General features: G+C 41.6%; 2 protein-coding genes across 6 annotated transcripts; one reads left to right on the top strand and one right to left on the bottom strand.

Moving 5' to 3' along the window:
- Positions 1 to 484: 484 nt before the first annotated feature.
- LOC135463690 (zinc finger protein 62 homolog) lies at positions 485 to 15691 on the bottom strand. 3 transcript variants are annotated; one of them, XM_064741070.1, is made up of 8 exons: positions 15619 to 15691; positions 12720 to 12858; positions 10715 to 10805; positions 9088 to 9253; positions 7266 to 7512; positions 4914 to 4979; positions 769 to 4677; positions 485 to 731 (listed from the first exon to the last, which is right to left on the bottom strand). In XM_064741070.1, the coding sequence occupies exons 2-7, from the start codon at positions 12733 to 12735 to the stop codon at positions 773 to 775; spliced, it is 4491 nt and encodes a 1496-aa protein (XP_064597140.1). In that variant the 5' UTR covers positions 12736 to 12858; positions 15619 to 15691; the 3' UTR covers positions 485 to 731; positions 769 to 772. The 3 variants fall into 3 exon arrangements, with proteins under 3 accessions (XP_064597140.1, XP_064597139.1, XP_064597141.1); XM_064741069.1 differs by having other exon boundaries at positions 486 to 4677; XM_064741071.1 differs by lacking the exons at positions 9088 to 9253; positions 10715 to 10805; positions 12720 to 12858; positions 15619 to 15691 and adding an exon at positions 7016 to 7045 and having other exon boundaries at positions 486 to 4677; positions 7266 to 7342.
- Positions 14653 to 19123, top strand: LOC135463691 (palmitoyltransferase ZDHHC22-like). Of its 3 annotated transcripts, none has more exons than XM_064741072.1 (3): positions 14653 to 14708; positions 15412 to 15594; positions 18040 to 19123. In XM_064741072.1, the coding sequence occupies exon 3, from the start codon at positions 18091 to 18093 to the stop codon at positions 19105 to 19107; it is 1017 nt and encodes a 338-aa protein (XP_064597142.1). In that variant the 5' UTR covers positions 14653 to 14708; positions 15412 to 15594; positions 18040 to 18090; the 3' UTR covers positions 19108 to 19123. The 3 variants fall into 3 exon arrangements, with proteins under 3 accessions (XP_064597142.1, XP_064597143.1, XP_064597144.1); XM_064741073.1 differs by having other exon boundaries at positions 15412 to 15513; XM_064741074.1 differs by lacking the exons at positions 14653 to 14708; positions 15412 to 15594 and adding an exon at positions 15766 to 15810.
- The last annotated feature ends 1348 nt before the right edge of the window (positions 19124 to 20471 follow it).

A 20471-nucleotide genomic window follows, 5' to 3' on the forward strand; every position in this document is an offset into this window, starting at 1 on the left:
ATTTGACACTATAAGTGATTTTCCCTGAAATATGTGCTAATTACTTCAATAAATTTCAGACGTATAAAATTTATCTACGGCTGTATGGCATTACAGGTTACTTTCAGTGTCTGGTTTGTACATGTACTATGTACCTCTATCCACCTGTACACAATTGATTTGTGTTCTATGTGTATCCCTCAAACTGTACACAACTGATTTGTGTTCTATGTGTACCCCTCAGTCTGTACACAACTGATTTGTATTCTATGTGTACCCCTCAGTCTGTCTATACCATGTACTTCTCATTATGTCTTTTGGTCTCATTACTACTCTATCTGCCTCATTGCTGTCTGCTGCAATGTGTATGTCTCTCAGCCTCATTACTGTCTGCTGCAATGTGTATGTCTCTCAACCTCATTACTGTCTGCTGCAATGTGTACGTCTCTCAGCCTCATTACTGTTTGCTGCAATGTGTGCATCTCACAGCCTCATTACTCTGTCTGCTGCAATGTGTACGTCTCTCAGCCTCATTCTGTCTGCTGCAATGTGTACGTCTTTCAGCCTCATTACTGTCTGCTGCAATGTGTATGTCTCTCAGCCTCATTACTGTCTGCTGCAATGTGTACGTCTCTCGGCCTCATTACTCTGTCTGCTGCAATGTGTACGTCTCTCAGCCTCATTACTGTTTGCTGCAATGTGTACGTCTCTCAGCCTCATTACTGTCTGCTGCAATGTGTACGTCTTTCAGCCTCATTACTGTCTGCTGCAATGTGTGCATCTCACAGCCTCATTACTCTGTCTGCTGCAATGTGTACGTCTCTCCAAGCTCCGTTTCATCATCTTGATTAACAATCTGCACAATGACAACAGTATGCTGGTCGTCACCACCCAATTCCCCCTCTTGTAAACCAGACAGCTGTAATGCAGTTGGCATGTCTTCTGAAGAGACAATGGTGTGGGAAAGGGACTGGAGAGCTTCAGCAGCCACCTGAGGGAGATCAGTATCAGTGGTGAAACCTTCTGGTGTCTGATACACGATGGTCGTCTCCACTCCGTCCGCGTCGGTGATGACTGACTCTGTGAACGTCTCTCCTAACTCGTTGGTGAAGGTCTGACCAATACTCATGGTGGCTGCGTTTGAGGTCGCCGCTGCGATAGCCTCTGCAGCAGCATCAGCTGACGCTATAGCAATTGTGTTAGCATCTGATGTAGCCTCTGTATCTTCATCCTCGCTTCCAGCATCCTGTTGTATGACATGTTTATTTGCGCCCTGAAGATCTTTCTGAAACGGCATCAGAAGCGACTTAACATAGCTGTCGTCACTGAGCATGTGAACTGCACCTGGATGTTTCCTCTTGAAATGCCGCACCAGTGTGTGGCGGTGGCTGCACTTGGCCTTACAGATACTGCAGATGTAGGCCATGCCGCTGTGGTAGATGGACAGATGTCTGTGGTACTCAAACCTCTTCACAAACTGCCGGTCACAAAGATCGCACGTTATCTTTTCCTTCATGGTGTGCTCCAGGTTGTGCCTGGCAAACTGGTCTGGATACTTGAATGACTTGTTGCAAATGGCACAGTGGAACTTCTTCTCAGTGCTGTGGGAATACATATGCGTCTTCAGGTTGCCTTTCTGCCGAAAGCGCTTGTGGCAGATCTCGCATTCGTGTTGCGGTTCCTCGCCGGAATGGAACTGTTTGACGTGAGATTTGAGACTAGTCTTTGTCTTGAGGATCTTCCCACACATGGCACACTGCAGCTCGAGGCCCCCGCCATGCACATGGAACCGATGGTCCTTCAAGTATGCCAAGTAGTGAAACTTCTTGTTGCAGATGTCACATTCATACTCTTTCTCTCCGTGAACCTTCATGTGCTTGTTGAGGTTGCTACTGCTCACGAACGACGCCCCGCACAGGTGGCATACCACGTTTTCTTTAATCACCACCTGGTTGTGTCTTCGCACAATGCGAGCCGGTGTTCCATCAGGAAGAAGGCATTTGTGATCGTTCAGGTAATCCTGCCGGAAAAATTTCTTATGGCATATGTCGCACTCAAACTGGCGTTCGCCATGGATCACTGCATGCTTCTCCATGTAGGTGCGTAGAGCAAATACCTTGTCGCATTGCGGACACTTAAAGCCACCTTCTTGATGCAGATAAGGGTCGCAAACATGTGTGTGGATCGTACCCTGCTTGCGAAAACGCTTGTGACATTTCTCGCACTGGTACGGGTGCGTATGGGTATGATGGTGTTCCCGAAAACTTTTGGCATCAGCAAATACAACAGCGTCCTCGCAAATGTCGCATTTGACATATCCTTCAGTTTTTATCTTCTCTTCATTTTCACATAGGAAAATGTGCCAAACGAGTTCGTCTTTCTGACAGAAGGCCTTGGAGCAGATCTTGCACTGAAACTCGGAACTGTGCGTCCGCTCATGTCTCTTCAGATACTTGAGATTCCTGAAGGACTTATGGCAAATTGAGCAGTTCACTCTTACAGTGGAGTCGATGATTTGCGGGATTCCGTCTGCCTCCTCCAAGGAACAGGTGTGGTTTGAGCATTCGTCTTCTGTTGGGAAGTTCCGCTTACACTTGAAACAGTAGGTCTTGTAACAGACCAACAAATGGTTCTCCAAAGCTAGCTTGCTGCTGTAAGCTTTGTGACAGTTCACACATGCATGAAGATCTTCTTCCAAAGCCCGAACCGGATCACACTTTAACACATGGCGCTGCATAGAGTCTTTCCTTGAAAAACACTTCCCGCAAATGTTGCACTTGAAGATGTCTGTATGCATGGCCATGTGTCGAAAAAGGTAGCTGGATGTGCGAAAGGTCTGGGAACAGATGTCACAGGCAAATGATTTCTTTGAGGCAGCCTCCTTATTGCATTTATGTGACATTAGGCCTAGTTTGCTATGGAAAGGCTGCATGCATACCTGGCAATCAAACCTGCCCGAGTGAATTGTGTAATGCTGACGAGCATAGTCCTCATTAACAAATGATTTCCCGCACTCAGTGCAGCTGTAGCGAACACGATCACCACTGGTCGTCATGACAACCGCTGGTTTCTCAGAATTACAGTTATGTTTCATCCAAGACTCCTGCTTTGCAAATGTCTTCCCACACTTTTTGCATGGAAACTTTTTCTGGTGCACCTCACAATGCAACCGAATGCATTTTAAGTTCTTGAATTTCTTGCCACACTCTTTGCAGCCGTAAATGGTCCTGTCATCTTGGGTGAGGAAGACATCATAGAGGTCTCGCCTAGGAAGTTTCTGCTGTGCCGCAGACGCTTCCGATTTTCTTGGCCTTCCTCGTTTCCTACGGACAGGTGTCTCTTTCTGGACATCTGTGTCTGCTTTTCCATCAGCTTCTGCTGGCGTATCACCTCCTTCACCAGCACCGTCTCCTTCAACCACATCAGGTACTCTTTTCTCAGCTGCCTCGCCCACATCTGCAGCCTCAGTAGCAGGTGCACCATCCTCTTGGATGACGTCTTTGCTGGCTGCTGTTTCTTCACTGGACTGACTTTGCAAAGCCTCATCTGGCTCAGGGGGCACCGTGGAGTCTTCAGATGCCTCAGCACCAGTCTTTGTAGATTCAACGACTTCCTTTTCTGTCTCCTCTTGCGTTGGTTGCACAATAGTGAGAGCTTCCCCTTCAGGTATAGTTACCTCCCCTTCCTCCACCTCACCATCACCTTGCTCCAAGGAGACATCTTGAGACACATCCACATCTTCTGTCTCAGCCTCCTGATCAGAAGCCAAGCCATCCGACTCCTCAGCCTCGCTCACGACAGCCTCTGAGCCACTGTCTTCAATAACTTCATCTTCTTCATCATCCTCCTCCTCACTTCCTTCAACCTTCCTCTTCTTGAAAGGAGAGAGAACCTCGTACATTTTACTTCCCCGATTGCGTCTTGCGGGCAAAACACGCCTTGGGGAAACTTCTGTTTCTTCCTTAGGGGACTCTGGTTCCTTTTTGATTGATAAAGGTTTACGTCCTCGGTTCTTGCGTGGACGTCCTCTTCGCCTTCGGCCTGGTGCAGCCTCAGCATGTTTTCCTCTGGGCGTCTTGTAGGTGGTATTGTGGCGGGCGTCCATGTGGTTCCTCAGGATGTCATGTCTGTACGTTTTGTAGTCGCACATTGAGCAGCTAATCGTTCTCGTTTTCCTCTCGTGTATCTTCATATGTCGACCCAAGTTACTGCTGTTGACAAATCCTTTACCACACTCTGTGCAGAACAACGTCCGGATGGGGTCCCCTTGAAACTTTGAGGTCTTTATGTGAGTGCGCAGATGTTTCACCATTTCTGCCTGGCTACGGAAAGTTTTTGGACAGCGAGTGCATTTGAATTCTCCACCTTCCACTTCACCACTTTCAATGATATCATCTGCACCTCCCAAATCAACCCAGGTCTCAGCCTCGTCAGATAAATCAGCCTGTCCCGAGGCATCTAGCATCTTCGCTTCTCCTCCCCCGCCAGCTCTGGTTCGTGTCCTTGTCAACTGCTGAGCAGGAACATCAGCACTAGCGTCCTTCCGTGGTCTTCCTCTACCTCTTTTCTTTGGCACCTGTCCTACATTCTCTGGAGTGTTGACTGATGAATCCATTTTAGTCTTCTTTCGAGCGCTTTGCAGGAACTCTTCAACGTAGGCGTTCACCTTTCGACGCCGTTTTCCGATGGTTTCCTCATCTGAAATGCAATGAAAGATTTTAGACACAAATTAGGAAATCCTCATCAATACCAAAATCTTTCATACTAAGTAAGAAACCTGGAACTTGAAAATTCAGAAAAACCCACACACATGCACATGTATGAACTCTATTCCAGGTTTTTAAAGGCCTGGAAATAATGCTGTCAGTTTCCAGGCTTTTCAAAGTTTTCAAGACCCCATAAGAGCAATGTACCATGGAAATGGCCTTGCTTACCTGACGTATCACTGACGACTTTTCTTGGCACTGACAACTGCTTCCCAATATCTGAACCCAACATAACTGTAAATGAGAAATACAAAAACAATAAACTGTCTGTTCAGACTCACAGAACAATCAACCAGTATGCCCAATAATTGAACAATTATGGCGCAAACAGTCCCATCTCACGACCATTTTGGGACTATATTAAGGAGGCAATGAGAAAACTGAATATTCACATGAGTTAGTGTTTACATTCCAAATTCCAACTGACCTACCCTAATTTTCCAGATAGCTATGAGTGAGGTGTAACAAATGTTTTTGTTCCTGCAAGTCACCGTAAATGTTGATCAGCAGTTTTGTAATTTAGCGCTTGCCCGCTTGCCAAATGCAAGTAAAATCTGTGTTGTGCAAATAAATTGTGTTTTTTGGGATGCCTGCCAGCACAAGTGACTTGCTTGAGGATAAGAATAATCTATGATCTGAAGTTCACATGTTGACAATCCTTCACTTGTTTGAATCTTTCGACTGCACTGGTAAAATATTTGTGTAAAATCATGAACTTCACTTTGGCCATGCACAGGTTTCAGACGGGTGGTTGAAATCAGAGCGTGTGCTCTCATACTCCAAAAAATACTGATATTTTCATACTCCAAAATCAGCACGGTGTTTAAGCCTAGGGAAGGTTCAGTGGAAGCTGGTCACCACGATGTTTATCTCTGATTTGTGGTAACAGAGAAGATTCAATGGAGTGTTTTTTCACTAACAACCGGTCGAAAACAAATCCCTGTAGCCCTTATATGCCTTTGTCAGATAAAAATAAACTATATGATAGCGCTAAACGTTCAAGACAGTTTGTTGAGGCTTGGAAAAAAGAATATCCGTGGGCATGTAAACTTGAGTTAGAGCGCGACAGCAAAAAAAAAAACAAAAAACAAAACAATAACATAATTTGCTATGTGTCAGTGTCTGAGAACCCAAGTAAGCTGGATATTAAAAACAAACCATATATTTATGGTTCATCTTCTTTTTGGAAAACATCTCTTCATTATCACGACAAAAGCTCACAACATTCTGATAACATTAAGACGAAACAAAATGAACAAACAGGGGAGCCACAAGCAAAGACAATACTCCCAGAATTCAATGAAAAAAAGAGTTCTCTTGCATGGTCACTCTTAGAGAAATTCCTTGGCCATTTTAAAAAACGAAAAGCCTTGGACAGATTATGAATTCCTATTTCCAGACAGATTGGAAGCCTTGGACAGATTATGAATTCTTATTTCCAGACAGATTGGAAGCCTTGGACAGATTATGAATTCTTATTTCCCGATAGATTGGAAGCCTTGGACAGATTATGAATTCTTATTTCCAGACAGATTGGAAGCCTTGGACAGATTATGAATTCTTATTTCCAGACAGATTGGAAGCCTTGGACAGATTATGAATTCTTATTTCCAGACAGATTGGAAGCCTTGGACAGATTATGAATTCTTATTTCCAGACTTCTTTCATTAATTATGTTAGATACATGTTTTAGAAAATGTATGTTCATTGGAATCCTTGTGCCATGCTAAAAGATCTGCACTCACATATTAGTATTTGAGTGGACTACAGTTTATGGTTAATAACTGAATACGTCAAAAAGTTACATGAATAAATGGCACAACACAAATCTGAAATTTTAATCACTGCAGTAGCATGTAGCATAAAATGTGGACTGAAACAGACACTGTTTTTAATTCAATACAATTTTAATATTAATGTTTGCAATAAATTGTAAAACATATAGCTGCGTTGAGGAATGGCAAGTGAAAATGAGTGCGGGAAAGCAGTTTTCATTTTCAGCTTGCCCCGAGAGCATGCACCCTAAAGAGTTAAGTTGAACTGATCCTTCTTACTTCAGAGATTTGGACAAATCAGCATATAACCTTCTCACAAGTCCTTATCTCTGAAATGAACTGGTATTACTGTAAATAACTTACCAAACATATAACCTTCTCACAAGTTCTTATCTGTGAAATGAACCGGTGTTACTGTAAATAACTTACCAAACATATAACCTTCTCACAAGTTCTTATCTGTGAAATGAACCGGTATTACTGTAACTAACTTACCAAACATATAACCTTCTCACAAGTTCTTATCTGTGAAATGAACCGGTATTACTGTAAATAACTTACCAAACATATAACCTTCTCACAAGTTCTTATCTGTGAAATGAACCGGTGTTACTGTAAATAACTTACCAAAAATTTCAGTTATCATGGCCATGATCAGACACAATGTAATGACTTTCAAGCTAATTTTGAAAACCATTGTATTCATTCACCTTGACAATTTTAAGTAACTTAGTAAGGCAAATACCTTTTGTTGTCCCATCCGGTTGCACAGGTTTGCCTAGTTTTTTGGCATAGTGAGATGCATACCACACCTTCAGCTTTTCGCCTCCGCGAATTAACCGGGTTGTGTTGTAGAAGATGTTGACGCCTAGTTGGTACGCAATGCAATTCTGCTCTTCTTTGTTCGTGGCTGCTTGCACCAGGCACAACCAGTTGCATTCATTTTCGTCGCAACAGTCCAACACAACGCTGGCTTGATCTTTGGACAGCACCTGAGAAAAGTGAACAACATCGCTGTGAAATATCAACCTTTTTTTAATTCCAGATACCTGTGTACAGGAAACTATTTTGTCTCTGTTAATGACAAAAAAGCTTTAAATGGAAGAATGTATCAAACAGGATTTTTTAAAATTTTCTTTTAAAAAATTTATTTATTTATTTGATTGCTGTTTAATGTTAAACTAAAGGGTTTTCACTTATTTGATGGCAGTCAGCATTATGAGAGGAGGAAAGTGTTAAAGACAAGCTCCTTCAACTACTGGACCAAGGCTCACTTTGTCTTTCAAATACAGTTTTCAGATTCAATTTATGGACTGTCACTATATCGAAATGACTGTTACAGATGACTTCAAATTTTCTCTTTCTGCCTAAATATTAACCAATGAACTAGAGTTGTGTGACCCTTGAACTGCTGGAATGTGCCAGACACTCCACCTCCTGACCCATCAAAGAGGATCAATAATCTCGCTTCAATTTATCATCAAGGAAAACTGAATTTAACGGGAAGGCCAGCAGGTTACTTCAACTTTGGCCATTTTCAAGAATGAATTGCATAACGCCACTTTAGCGCTATTGCAGCCATACTGTGTCCTTTTCATGATGCACATTCATATACAGATGTACCAAAGATCGCGCAGGTCTGATCTGCGCACTTATGTTAACACTCTTGGACTTTTGATTATGTTAGGTATGTGTTATTAGCACACACAGAATTTTGATTGTCAGGTATGTGTTATTAGCAAACTTCTACTTTTGAATGTGTCAGGTGTGTGTTATTAGCACACCTAGACTTTTGATTATGTTAGCAATGTGTTATTAACACACCTAGACTTTTGTTTTTGTCAGGTATGTGTTATTAGCACACCTAAACTTTTGATAATGTCAGGTGTGTGTTGTTAGCACACCTAAACTTTTGATTATGTCAGGTGTGTGTTATTAGCACACCTAGACTTTTGATTATGTTAGCAATGTGTTATTAGCACACATAGACTTTTGATTATGTCAGGTATGTGTTATAAGCACACCTAAACTTTTGATTATGTCAGGTGTGTGTTGTTAGCACACCTAGACTTTGTTTCGGAAAAGCTAAGGTGTGGGAGTGTGATAGCATGCCTCAAATTCAAAGACCTGCACATGTATATCAAGGTCACACAGATATACACAGAGGTCAAGCAGATTTATGGACATTAAATAAATATATTTATTTGATTGAAATTTTACGTCATACACACAAACGTTTCACTTATACGAAGACAGCCAGCAATATGGTTGGAAGAAACCGAGCAGAACCCAGTGGGGAGCCCATGACCATGAGCAAGTTACTGGGAGACCTTACACAGTGTCACAGGAAAAGGAAATCAAGTCAATAAGAGCTGGATTTCAACTCACAGCGATCATATTGATGAGAGGCTCTTGAGTCATCGTGTTACATCTGCAGGTTACTGGAAGACCTTCTGGCGAACAACCGGAGAGGAAGTCAGCGTGAATGTATGTGCCAAAGGTCACATAAATGTATACAAAGAACATTCACTAAATCAGTTTTAAACACAGCAGGTAACTGGTCATACCTTGAGTGCGAAGTAACCATCCAGGTTAACATCGTTTGTGCTTCTTTTGGCTTCAAAAGGACCAAACTGCGTCTTGGCTGGAATGTCAAAGGTTGCAGTGACCTGCAGAGTGCCATCAGAAATGTCTCCTTCAACGTCAAGGTTATGTGGCAAGGTCAAGCGTGCTCTATAAAACGTGAACCAAAAAAAAAAAAAAAAAAAATGAATACAAAATAGAACCTCAGGCACACAATGTTACTATCTCAGATTTGGTAGGAAGAGTACTCAGCAAAGCTAGCAAAAAAACACCTTGCCTTGAGGCAGATGAATGCAAAAACTTCAGATCAATGCACAAAGTACGTAAACATTTCATATCAACAAGAATTTTAAAAAATTCTAATGTAGATGTAATGTAGATGTAGACAGTCAGAATCACATTACTACCATACCACTTCACCCTACCCATCCCTGGGTGTCGGCTTTCATTCACTAAAACGTCTTCTTGCTGGGGTATGGTAAAAGATCTAATCGTAAAATTTCGTCTAAAAGCGTTTTTATTTGTGAAATGATTTGTTCATCTGTTCATTTTTAGAGAAGAATACATGTCATAAACTTTTTATACTTATTGTGCTAAGACTTACATTAACAATATCCTCCTAAATTCCAAACAAGCTCCAAAACACTTTCTTACGATTAATAGAACTTTCACAATCCAGCAAAAAATGTGTAACTTAGGCATGGGTAAACTTTTCTTTTATTACCCTTGAGCTTTGTCATAGAAGTCTGAGACATAAAAGTGTGAATTATCGCCCCTACTTTCAAAGCCTATACAAAATAGGATTAGACTCAAACAGGGTGGACAAAGAAAAAGATAAGAGTTTGGGTTATCTCCCTTAGTTTTGACACTGACTTGAAACATTTGATTAAACAGGTGGTGAATGCCTTAGAGACAGAAAAAATAAGATAAAATACGACAAAATAAAATAAACCCATAAAAATAAAAACAACTGCCTTGCAAAGCTTGGCTACCTTTATATATTCCAATATATTCAACAGCATTGAGATCTACCAAATACCTCTCCCACTACATGTCAATCTCACAAAGTCTCTTGTTACCCGACGTCCTCGGTACTAATGATGCAATGTCCCAAAGAATCAGTATTTCCCAAACCATCCTTACATGTAGCACCTGTGTTAACATTTCCTGCCAAACATTTCATGCATCGGCAAGTCCTTCCTGAGAGGAAAGCTGTGTGGCTGGGTCACAATCAACTTCTGTTATGCTCAAAGTAGTCATTTCTGGACTGCAAAGCTGGCAAAATTTTGAACAGGGAGCTATGTTTGCCTTTCAGAAGAATTGCTTGTATGCACTGGAGCGGAATCGAAAATTCTCTACGGTGGAGACTTTTCATCTGCTTTGCACAGTGAATGATTATTATCTGTCACATACAGCCATCATCATTGAAAAGTCCCTGTTATGGAGATTACTCAACAAAGCTTTAACAAGGCAAATAAAACTGTGTTAAATGTCTTGAAGTAAATATGCATAAACCCCTCCCCCTTCCAAAACGCTGCGATTGACTCATCTAGTCAGTAAGAGACTCTGGAAACGTACATCTGGTGTAACCATGGTATTCCACGAACAAACCTGCTGAGTTGAGTGGCAGCTCTGGCTGCGATATCTAATCCCAGCTCTGGGCACACCTCTGTGTTGTGATCCCCTCCGCAAACATCGCACTCTGAAAGTACACAATAATAATCATAAATACACACTTTTTAACCACCGTAATGACACCACAGTGACCTCATATGATTTTTTTTTCTTCGTTTTTTTGGGGGGCTAATTACCTACATCTTATACCCTTGTGATTTGTGAATTTTTAACATTTATTCATTCTACAAATTCCCTGTCAAAAGCTGGGTTTGAGCCCACAACTCTTGTGTTTTTGTGATTAAAAGACAAGTGCCTTTAACCACAAAACTCCCTGAATCTTCAATACAATTCATAGCTGCAAGATTTTAGACAGATCTGTGAATCAATACCACAGGAGAATATAACATTCAGATTATTTATATGATATTGTGTCAGACGCTAGGCTCTCCATTCACTTCACACTGGGGCCATAATCTTACCCCAAGGTTCGCACGGCCAACGGCCAAAAAAATTCAACGACTTTTCAAGTACTTTCAAATACTTAAAATACAAATTCAAGCACCTCAAACGACAGTCACAATCACGGCTTTCATGGACAAACTGCGACAACAGGCACAGCTTGAATACTTTTTTAGGTCATTTCGTGAATGTGGCACAGCCATGCCGTGGCATTCGACTGGTATGCAGCCTTGTGTTGGTGCCATAACCTTCAGTCACTGCAGACATCACTGGTAATCAGAATTACTGATGATTTGCGCAGCTTTAAACATTTCTGTACAACACATGGTCATTCATGAGTAGTCCTGGGCGGACATGCCCATACTGGAGACATCTATACTTTGGAGACACAATCGGCAGTATGCCTGATTGACACTGCTGGTGTTGCTCACAAGCCAGTCCTTGAAATCTGGGAAATGAAGCCATTCATCGCTAAAATGACAGTTGCCTGGCATCTCTAATGCTTTTTTTTTTACACACCAAATCACTCTCAATGAATAGAGCATATGTTCTTACCGCCAAACCAAAAAATGGCGATCTTAGCGCCCTAAGGAAGTCTGTAGTGGCCCAAAACTATGACCGCGTACATACCACTGGCAGCCAGTTGATTCACAGATTCTTACCACCGAATAACTTTGTTCAACTGACAAAAACAAAATCAAGTTCTTTCAAGGACCTCCATGTACAAATGTTCAAAATCAAGCACTTTCCAGTCCTTGAATTACCAAAATAAAATTCAAGTACTTTCAAGGTTTTCAAGGACCTGTGCGAACCCTGTTACCCAAGATGCTTCTAATGAATTCCAGCATGCATCGCTGTTCAACTTAAGCAGGGTCAATTCTACAGAACAAAGCCGATCACTGTGAGTTCAAGTCCAGCTCATGCCGGCTTACTCTCCGCCTGTAAGTGGGAAGGTCTGTCAGCAACCTGCTAATGGTGGTGGGTTTTGGTATAAGTGAAATATTCTTGAGTGCAGCGTAAAACACCATTTAAACCAGTCGTTTTTCTTACAAAGCAGGAATTCAGTTTTTAATGAATGAATTGGTTGAGGTTTATCACCATTCTTAACAATTTTTCAGTCATATAATGAGTTATTAGGTGCGTGTACATGCACTGTGTCTTGGTGTAGCAGGGCGAGTCCATGCCGCCAAAGTGCTACAGCCACTGAAGTATCATGTAGAAAGACATCAGACATGACACCCCATTCAGTCACATAATACTGACAATGGGCCAACCAGTCCTGTTTCCTTGCTCTAAAATCGCAGTGTTGAGTGCCAAACGAGACAGCAACAAGTACCACTTTTGAAGTCTTTGGTATGATCTTACCCGGGTTTGATCCCAGGGCTCCGGGGGCTTCCTCCTTTGAGATGGACGCTCAAACCATTAGGCCATGGAAGCAGTCAAATTCAATTTAAAAGTGACATACAAATTATACTATCATTTACATGAAATGCTTAGATTTTTCAGATTTGCCTGCAGTGGTCATAGTACATGTACTTACTATCATCTTCATCCATAGTTGTCCTTAGCCAGTCAGAATGGCCGGTTAATTCAAATCAATCAATGATGCTCCAGATCTCTTAACAAGGCTATTAGCCAATCAGAAATATTTGGTCTTGATGCTTCAGCAAAAGTTTTGCCTGAAAAAGTTAAAGGCATAAGATTTTTTAGAAGTGTATAACAGTTAAAACTGTATACATCAATCTGAATGTCAGTTCAAGTTTAAGCATTTAATATGTTACATTAATATTTGAGTACAATATAATCCAATATGTATATTTAAACCATACTCACGATTATCTCCCTAGAATGAGGGAGGTAATGTTCTTGGGTAGTACAAAACAAAAGATAAAACGAGTATCAGTCTGTTGTTTCAGTCTGCCGCTTCAACGTTTATTTATTTATTTGATTGGTGTTTTATGCTGTACTCAAGAATATTTCACTTATACGACTGCTGCCAGCATTATGGTGGGAGGAAACCGGGCAGTGCCCAGTGGAAACCCACGATCAGACGCAGGTTGCTGGAAGACCTTCCCACGTACCGCCGGAGAGGAAGCCAACAAAAGCTGGACTTGAACTCACAGCGACCTCATTGGTGAGAGGCTTGTGGGACATTACGCTGCACTGGCGTGCTAACCAACTGAGCCACCCGCCTCAACATATGTTCAACAGGAATGAGTGACACGAAAATGTTTAACCACTTAAAACATAGGGGGCGTTTGTGGCTCAATTAGTTAGCATGTTAGCGCAGCGTAATGACCCATGATCTCTCACCAATGCGGTTGCTGTGAGTTCATGTCCAGCTCATGCTGGCTTCCTCTCCGGCCAAACGTGGTATGGTCTGCCAGCAGCCTGCGGATGGTCGGGGGTTTCCCCGTGCTCTGCTCGGTTTCCTCCCACCATAATGCTAGCTGCCGTCGTATAAGTGCAATATTCTTGAGTACGGGGTAAAACACAATCAAATAAATAAATATATAAATTTAAAACACAACTGAAATGAAAATGTTATGATGAAAACATTTTGTTTTTTTTTGTTGAATGACATCAGTTATCAGACGATAACTCAAATTTCTGGCTTTCGCAACTTAAAATGAGAGCAAAATATTGTTGTGTTGAGCTATCAGATTATAACCCAGAAAATATGTTCATTTGCGTACGCCCTTAACCCCTGCTTCCCGAATTCCAGCATGAGCACTCAGTGGCTTTACTTTCCTATCGCTGTGTACAAATGGATCATAACTTGCCTATAATTCTGCATTAAGAATTACAAATACATTAAAGCAACACATTGACGCCATGGCTAAAATACCAAAAGATCCCACGGCCAATTAAACACTGCAACTGTAGTCAAATAAAAAAAATTGCACATACAACTTTTCTGATTACAACAGTAGTAACAAGATAATTCATAAAAGTATAAAGAGTGCACACGACAACATATGCCATTGTTTTCATCTAGAAATGGAGAAGGAGGTCAGAGTTCAAAAGTAGGCTGCTGAATTGAAAGTCAGTATGCCACAATTACTATAGATTTAAATAGTAAGAATATTTAAAGTAGGCGGCTATGGGGATGGCAGTAGACAGCTGTGCAGCCTGTTACTTGCCCTTTTCGAATAACCTGCATGCATGCCTCTCAAACTTGCAGGTGCCAAAGGTGGTACAATATTTTGACAAATGATTGCTATATACCACAAATGTAGACAGAACTAAATGGCGAGATCTTTAAATGATCAAGAGTTGGGCTATGCACGTTTTCATATGTGTCTTTTTTAAAACCATGCCAGTGAGTATTAAATGTAATTCTTGCTGAATGATCACATTAACATTTCTGTTTTCCAGAATTTTATTCATAAGAACGAGACTGAAATGAATCATTAGATGTAGCATGTCTTCACTTTAACATCATGGTTATAGTTTTCACAACACCCCGAGATAGCTTGTGTATAAAGAGATGTGCAAAATGAAAACAGCATGTTGAGCCGCACTTTTGGTGAGTATTTTTGCTACGTCCTGTCAAATCTCTGCTGTTTTCCTTAACAGGAGTGATTAGCCTCCAATATGCAATGCTGTGGAATTACATGTATTTGCCGAACTCATTAGGTATCAAGTATATTGAATAAGCTACTACAGATAGACCTACAAAATTGCACACATCATAACCTTTCATGTTCCTGTACATTCACATGCAGGCATTCAATGGTTTACATGACTGTTTATGAAAACATTTAGCTGCAAATAGCATGTAAGGAATGCAGTTGCTGGTGGAGTTTTTCAACACAACTTTAGTTTCTTACGGTGACGCCGGGTTGTATTTGGACGGCCTATAATTCAGAGTAGCGTGTGGAAATGTATTAACTGGAGAATGGGTTAGGAGTGTCTCATTTGGGAGAAAAGGTTGTCTCGAACAGTGCGTATTTATCTGTATTTATGTGTATTTACACATAGTTTACTTGTACCGGTACGGTAGTTGATATGTGCCACAATGTTTTGTCGTTGTTGTTTCGCCATTCAGCAGTTAACCGACGAGAAATATCACCAAAAATCTGCCAGACGAAGGCTTGGCTTGCATTTTGAAAAGCACAAGCGACTAACGCTTTGCAGGCTGAGTTAATGGACCAAATAGACGGTATATTATTCCGACATATGCACTGGACTAAAGTCCGCTCCTAAGTTTTTTCTGGTTAGTTTTTCAGAAACTACCCACAGGAAATTTCAACCTTGAAATGTACCAAGATGGCGGAACGGACTTTCCCCGAGATCACAGAAGACCGCCATTTCTGTGATCCCACAAAGAGGTGAATCCGAGGGGTTTTATGACGTTGTCACAAAGGTGTCACGCCAAATATTGAAGAAACATAATCTTGTGGCCCGTAAAGGTGCGTTTACTGTGTGTTTCTTACCACTAAATATTCGTTTTCATCGAGTGTACAACGGTTGGAGGATGCCCGACTTTGCCTCGCCACTCGATCTTACATGTACCCATGAATAACTACGGGGCATGCGCACTACTGACTTCCTCATCGTCAAAATAACGCACTTGGCTGGCAGAAACTTGCGATTTTAAGTATCTACGTTCATCAAAAAAAATTTTGGTAAAGAATCAAACAATCTACACACAACAGTTGTATATCGGTCAAGTTTGAAAGATTTTATTGATATATTTTGTGTTTTCGTAAGGGATGAGAATCGATTGAAAGCAGTATCCTCTTGCTTGCGCAGATGTATGTTGGCGTTCGTATAATGTCACATGACCTTGCATCGGGTTTATGCATGGGGTTTGTTACACGCAGGTGTATATAGCCATGCGCTGGGAATTTTTAGCGTTTTCTTCGCTTATTTTGTGGAGTGATCTTCTTTCGCCATGGCGAAACGTATAATATTAATGACATTGACTCGATGGCCTGTTCCAAGTTGTTTTAATAAATTAATAATCCGTATCTGGAGGCCTACATAAGCCTATAGGGCCTATTTAAGCATACACAAGTAGTGTCGTTCGCAGCAGGGCACCCCCATATTTCAAGTGGAGAGGGCCAAGATATGATCCCCCGCTCCACACCCGACTTTCACGTGCCAGAGAGAATTTGTTGGGGGCAGGAATTGCACTATAGGCTTACAGGCCTATACTGTAGCACCTGGTTCTAAAATTTCAGTTCTCCCACATTGGCTGTAGGCCAACCAACTGAGCAACAAGGACTAGATAAAAAGTCATTATTTCTTTAAGGGATTAATGCTTACATGGTTGATTCTTATTTATCTATGATTGCGTGTGGATAAATATACAACCTGTCTTTTACAAAATCCAGACTAGATTCTCTTTGCAGATAATAAGAAGTAAGAAAGTAGGCCTATGGGTAGGCCCTACTTAAAATTTTATTTTTAGACCCGGGATCAAACCCGGGTGGGGCCATATTCAAGACTTTGTACATGTTGCTGCCTCGCTTGGCGCTCAGCACTGAGACGCTAGAGCACGGAAACAGATCTGACAGATCTATGTACACTTAGCAAATACGAAGTATAAACAACAAAAAGCAACAAACCAAATTATACGTACACGTGTTCATTTATTTATTTTAATTTTCCATCGAAATTTTGACGATTATGTCCAGTCAAAAACGTCTAGTCTTTATCGTTTTATGTGTCAAATAAAGTCTTTTCCAGCGCCCACATAAAACCGTATCTCTTTCCGATGTTTGTGGGTATACTGGGCGCGCGAATATCTGGTGACAGGGGCAAGTAAGTTTCGGAAATATCCAAGTCTGCAGGCCTTCATCCGTGACCTCATGTTGACGGTGACAGCACAAAGCAGTTGAGCTAGCAGAGTCCGTAGGTAGTGACATCCTCTGTACGGTACCGGCGTACATGTAGACAGTTTACCGAGTGCATTCACCACTGCTGACTGCCACAGCTTCTTGCCTAGCGCCTGTCACTTTGGAAGCTAAATATCTCTTTCATGATTACCGTGTGTTGATCTCTTCTTAGTTTTTTTCCACATTTCAACACTCCCGACTGAAATCTTCGCGCGAAGACTTACTCTAGGAATGCCTAAAACTCGCCCAACAACCAACGTGGACATATCACGTGCGAAATGCGGTATTCTGATTGGTTCTCGACATGTGGACCCTGTAGTTCTGTAAAGTGGACGCTTCCAGGGGGAGATAGACAAGAGAGAAGTTTAATAAAAAAATAAAGGGATGAATAGGTATCAGATTGAAAATCGAAAGGGAGTAAAAACTGAAAATTAGTGTAAAATTCATGTGAATGGGTGATGAGTAAGAATAGAAACAATGGCTTCATTCACTGCGTATACACTATGATAACTGCAGTAAGAAGGAAGCCTGCTGCCAAAAAACAATGGACACTTCCTTTTTTTAGTGCGGTTATCACAGCGTATACGCAGTGAAAGAAGCCATTATTTCTTAAGCAATAGATCAAATATATATACGCATCCATACAGTGCGGCACATAAAATTAAAAAAAATATAGGCCTAGTTTTTATTTTCGCGATTTTGCATAGTGACAATAGCACAGATCAAAGTAAACAAAATTACACGCATTGAGAAGTTGATTTATGGAGTTAACATTTGCCTGAGAACAAAATACCTGTTGCTGCTCAGGTCTGTTTCCACCTCTGTTCGAAACAGCTAACTTTATATTAGATCTGTATTTCTTGTTTTGTCCGAGGTGGGCCTGTTTCCCATGGGCTCTCTAGCCTTGAGTACGGCGTAAAACACGAATCAAATAAATAAATAAATAAATAAATAAATAAAATGAAATAAACAGTGAAATCAATCTTCAAATCACTGAGTCTGTTTTGTTTTCAGTTTGCTTCCAAGGACAGTGGAGTTGGTTGAGCCAGGAAGCAATTTCAAGTCATGTTTCCCAATCAAATGACAAGGAATGCCATTTACAAAGGCAGTGACGTAGCTCTAACGTCACTTTCTTCCACTACACCCACTATCCGCGAAACATGGCGGACTGTCCAGCCGACAGACGACGCCAAGTATGCGGACGCTGTCCAGAATGAGGGGTCCGTATTTGGATGGCGGAAGAAGGGCAGAGGCGCGCGATGGATTATTCACGTTGTCAACATTGCCGGGATGATTTACTACGTCGTGTTGTCTTCCGTTTTAGCCCTTATCACGTATTACGTGACGTTACCCGCGGTTTATACCAACGACAGTTTAACTTACAGGAGAATTCTGCTTCATTTTCTATTCATCAATATGATGCTAAATTACATCCTGCTTCAGTTTTACGGCAGAAGGTTTCATGGCATGAGATCCGGAGCGAAACCATTACTGCCGACACATACTCGGACTGAGCGCGCTTTTTGCGAGAGATGCCAGGCAACCGTCGTGGCACGCGCCAAGCATTGTTACATGTGTGACGTATGCGTGTTGAAAAGGGATCATCACTGTTTCTTCGCCGGCTGCTGCGTTGGATTCCACAATCAACGCTATTTCGTTGTGTTTTGCTTTTATGCGTCTCTCGGCTCATTATTTTGTCTCTACATAATATCAGAACATCTTCGACTGACGTATGCTAATATATTCAGCTATGAAGTATACAGGTTTTTGTTACCATGGTGCCTCGTGGAGTGGTTATTTCGAGGCCTGTCTTCCGGTACCTTGGCCATGATTTTTCTGTTCTACATGACGATTCCTACTTGCCTTGGCTGTATCTGGTTCGCTGTACAGCAGTTTTGGTTGATTTACAGAGGGCAAACGACATACGAGTACTTGAAAGGTATTAAGACATATAGGACCTTCACTGCTGATCATTTTAGATCCGTTTTCGGATCTTTCTGGCCGTTGAATTTCATTCTTCCTATGCCTTGGTTCAGGCAACATGGAAATGGCAAAGATTGGAATGTGTTAAAACATGTTTAATGTGTCAACGCGTGTGAGTTGTAACAGCGACTTGTCGAATTGAAATAGCTAGTACAACCTTTATTTCGACTAAGCTATTCTCTTTGGTTTTTGTCTGCGTTGTGTTAGCTGCCATCCAGCGGACTGCATTATAATATAAAGATGGACCCATTGTCTTCTTTGAGTCAGTGAGTGAGTGAGTGTTTGGGGTTTAACGTCGTACTCAACAATTTTTCAGTCATATGACGACGAAGGAATCCTTAGGGTGCATGTACGTGTAATGTGCCCCCCTGTTGCAGGACGGATTTCCACCGCTCTTATTTAGTGCTGCTTCACTGAGACGACTTACCGAAGGCAAGTAAGCCGCCCGTCCGAGCCATTATACTGATACGTGTCAACCAGTCGTTGCGCTGTCCTCTTCATGCTGAACGCCAAGCGTCTTCTTTGAAACTGCATCTCGAATAAACTTGGGTCCTATATTGTGACCACAGCGAATAGAAAGTGAGGCAAGTTTAGATCGTCAGCCGCATACTCCTTACAGTGCATGCGTCGATCTGTACCTCTTTACATAACTGCCACCAGTAGCAAATTTTGTACACAAATCGTGAACAACGCCGAGGTCAATGGGGTCACGGTGATGTGGCGGGAAGTGAAATCAGAAAACAAAGAATCAGTCTCAACCTTTTCTCCAAATAACAAAGCTTTCGGGAAGCTGTTAGGAACTCGCTTAAAGTCATGTGAAGGTTTTGTGTAAAACGAATGAATGACTATGGCTTAACTCCACATAGACAATATTTCACCCATATCGTGGCGATTGTGTAAAACGAATGTAGAAAACAGTACATGCACTGTAAGGAGTATGGCAAAGGCTATGTGTAAAACAATGGAGGCGGTTAAACACGGCATTTTGTATGGTAACACGTCAATGTTTATTTGTGAATATAGCAGAGGCTCATCTGAAATTAATCAGTGGCTTACGGGAAAAGGAAAAAAACAATGCAGAAATGGCTAGTTTATTCTGGTACATTCAACATAATTGTGGATATATTGAAGACAAACCAATAAACAGTCTTCACAAAAGTTGATGAAGACAACTCATTAGAATGTACCCCTACGTTTGTGTTCGCACTACCACGCAAAGAGGTATTGACTACGGGTTGTTTTTGTAGTCTGTGGAGCTCACGCTTGTTTTGCGCTCCTATCGGTGAAATTGCAGTTCATCAAACCACAACACACGTTTCCTGTATGAAACATAACTTCGAGAGTTCAGATATACTTGACTCTGTCACAGTTAGAACTGACGGGCGAGTCACACCTCACGTTAAAGTTACAACCGCTGTCGCTTGTTCTCTGTGACGGGGTAGTGAGACACACTGTCGATAGAG

This window comes from Liolophura sinensis, chromosome 3 (genome assembly GCF_032854445.1).
Source record: "Liolophura sinensis isolate JHLJ2023 chromosome 3, CUHK_Ljap_v2, whole genome shotgun sequence".
In the NCBI taxonomy this organism is placed as follows: Eukaryota; Metazoa; Mollusca; class Polyplacophora; order Chitonida; family Chitonidae; genus Liolophura; species Liolophura sinensis.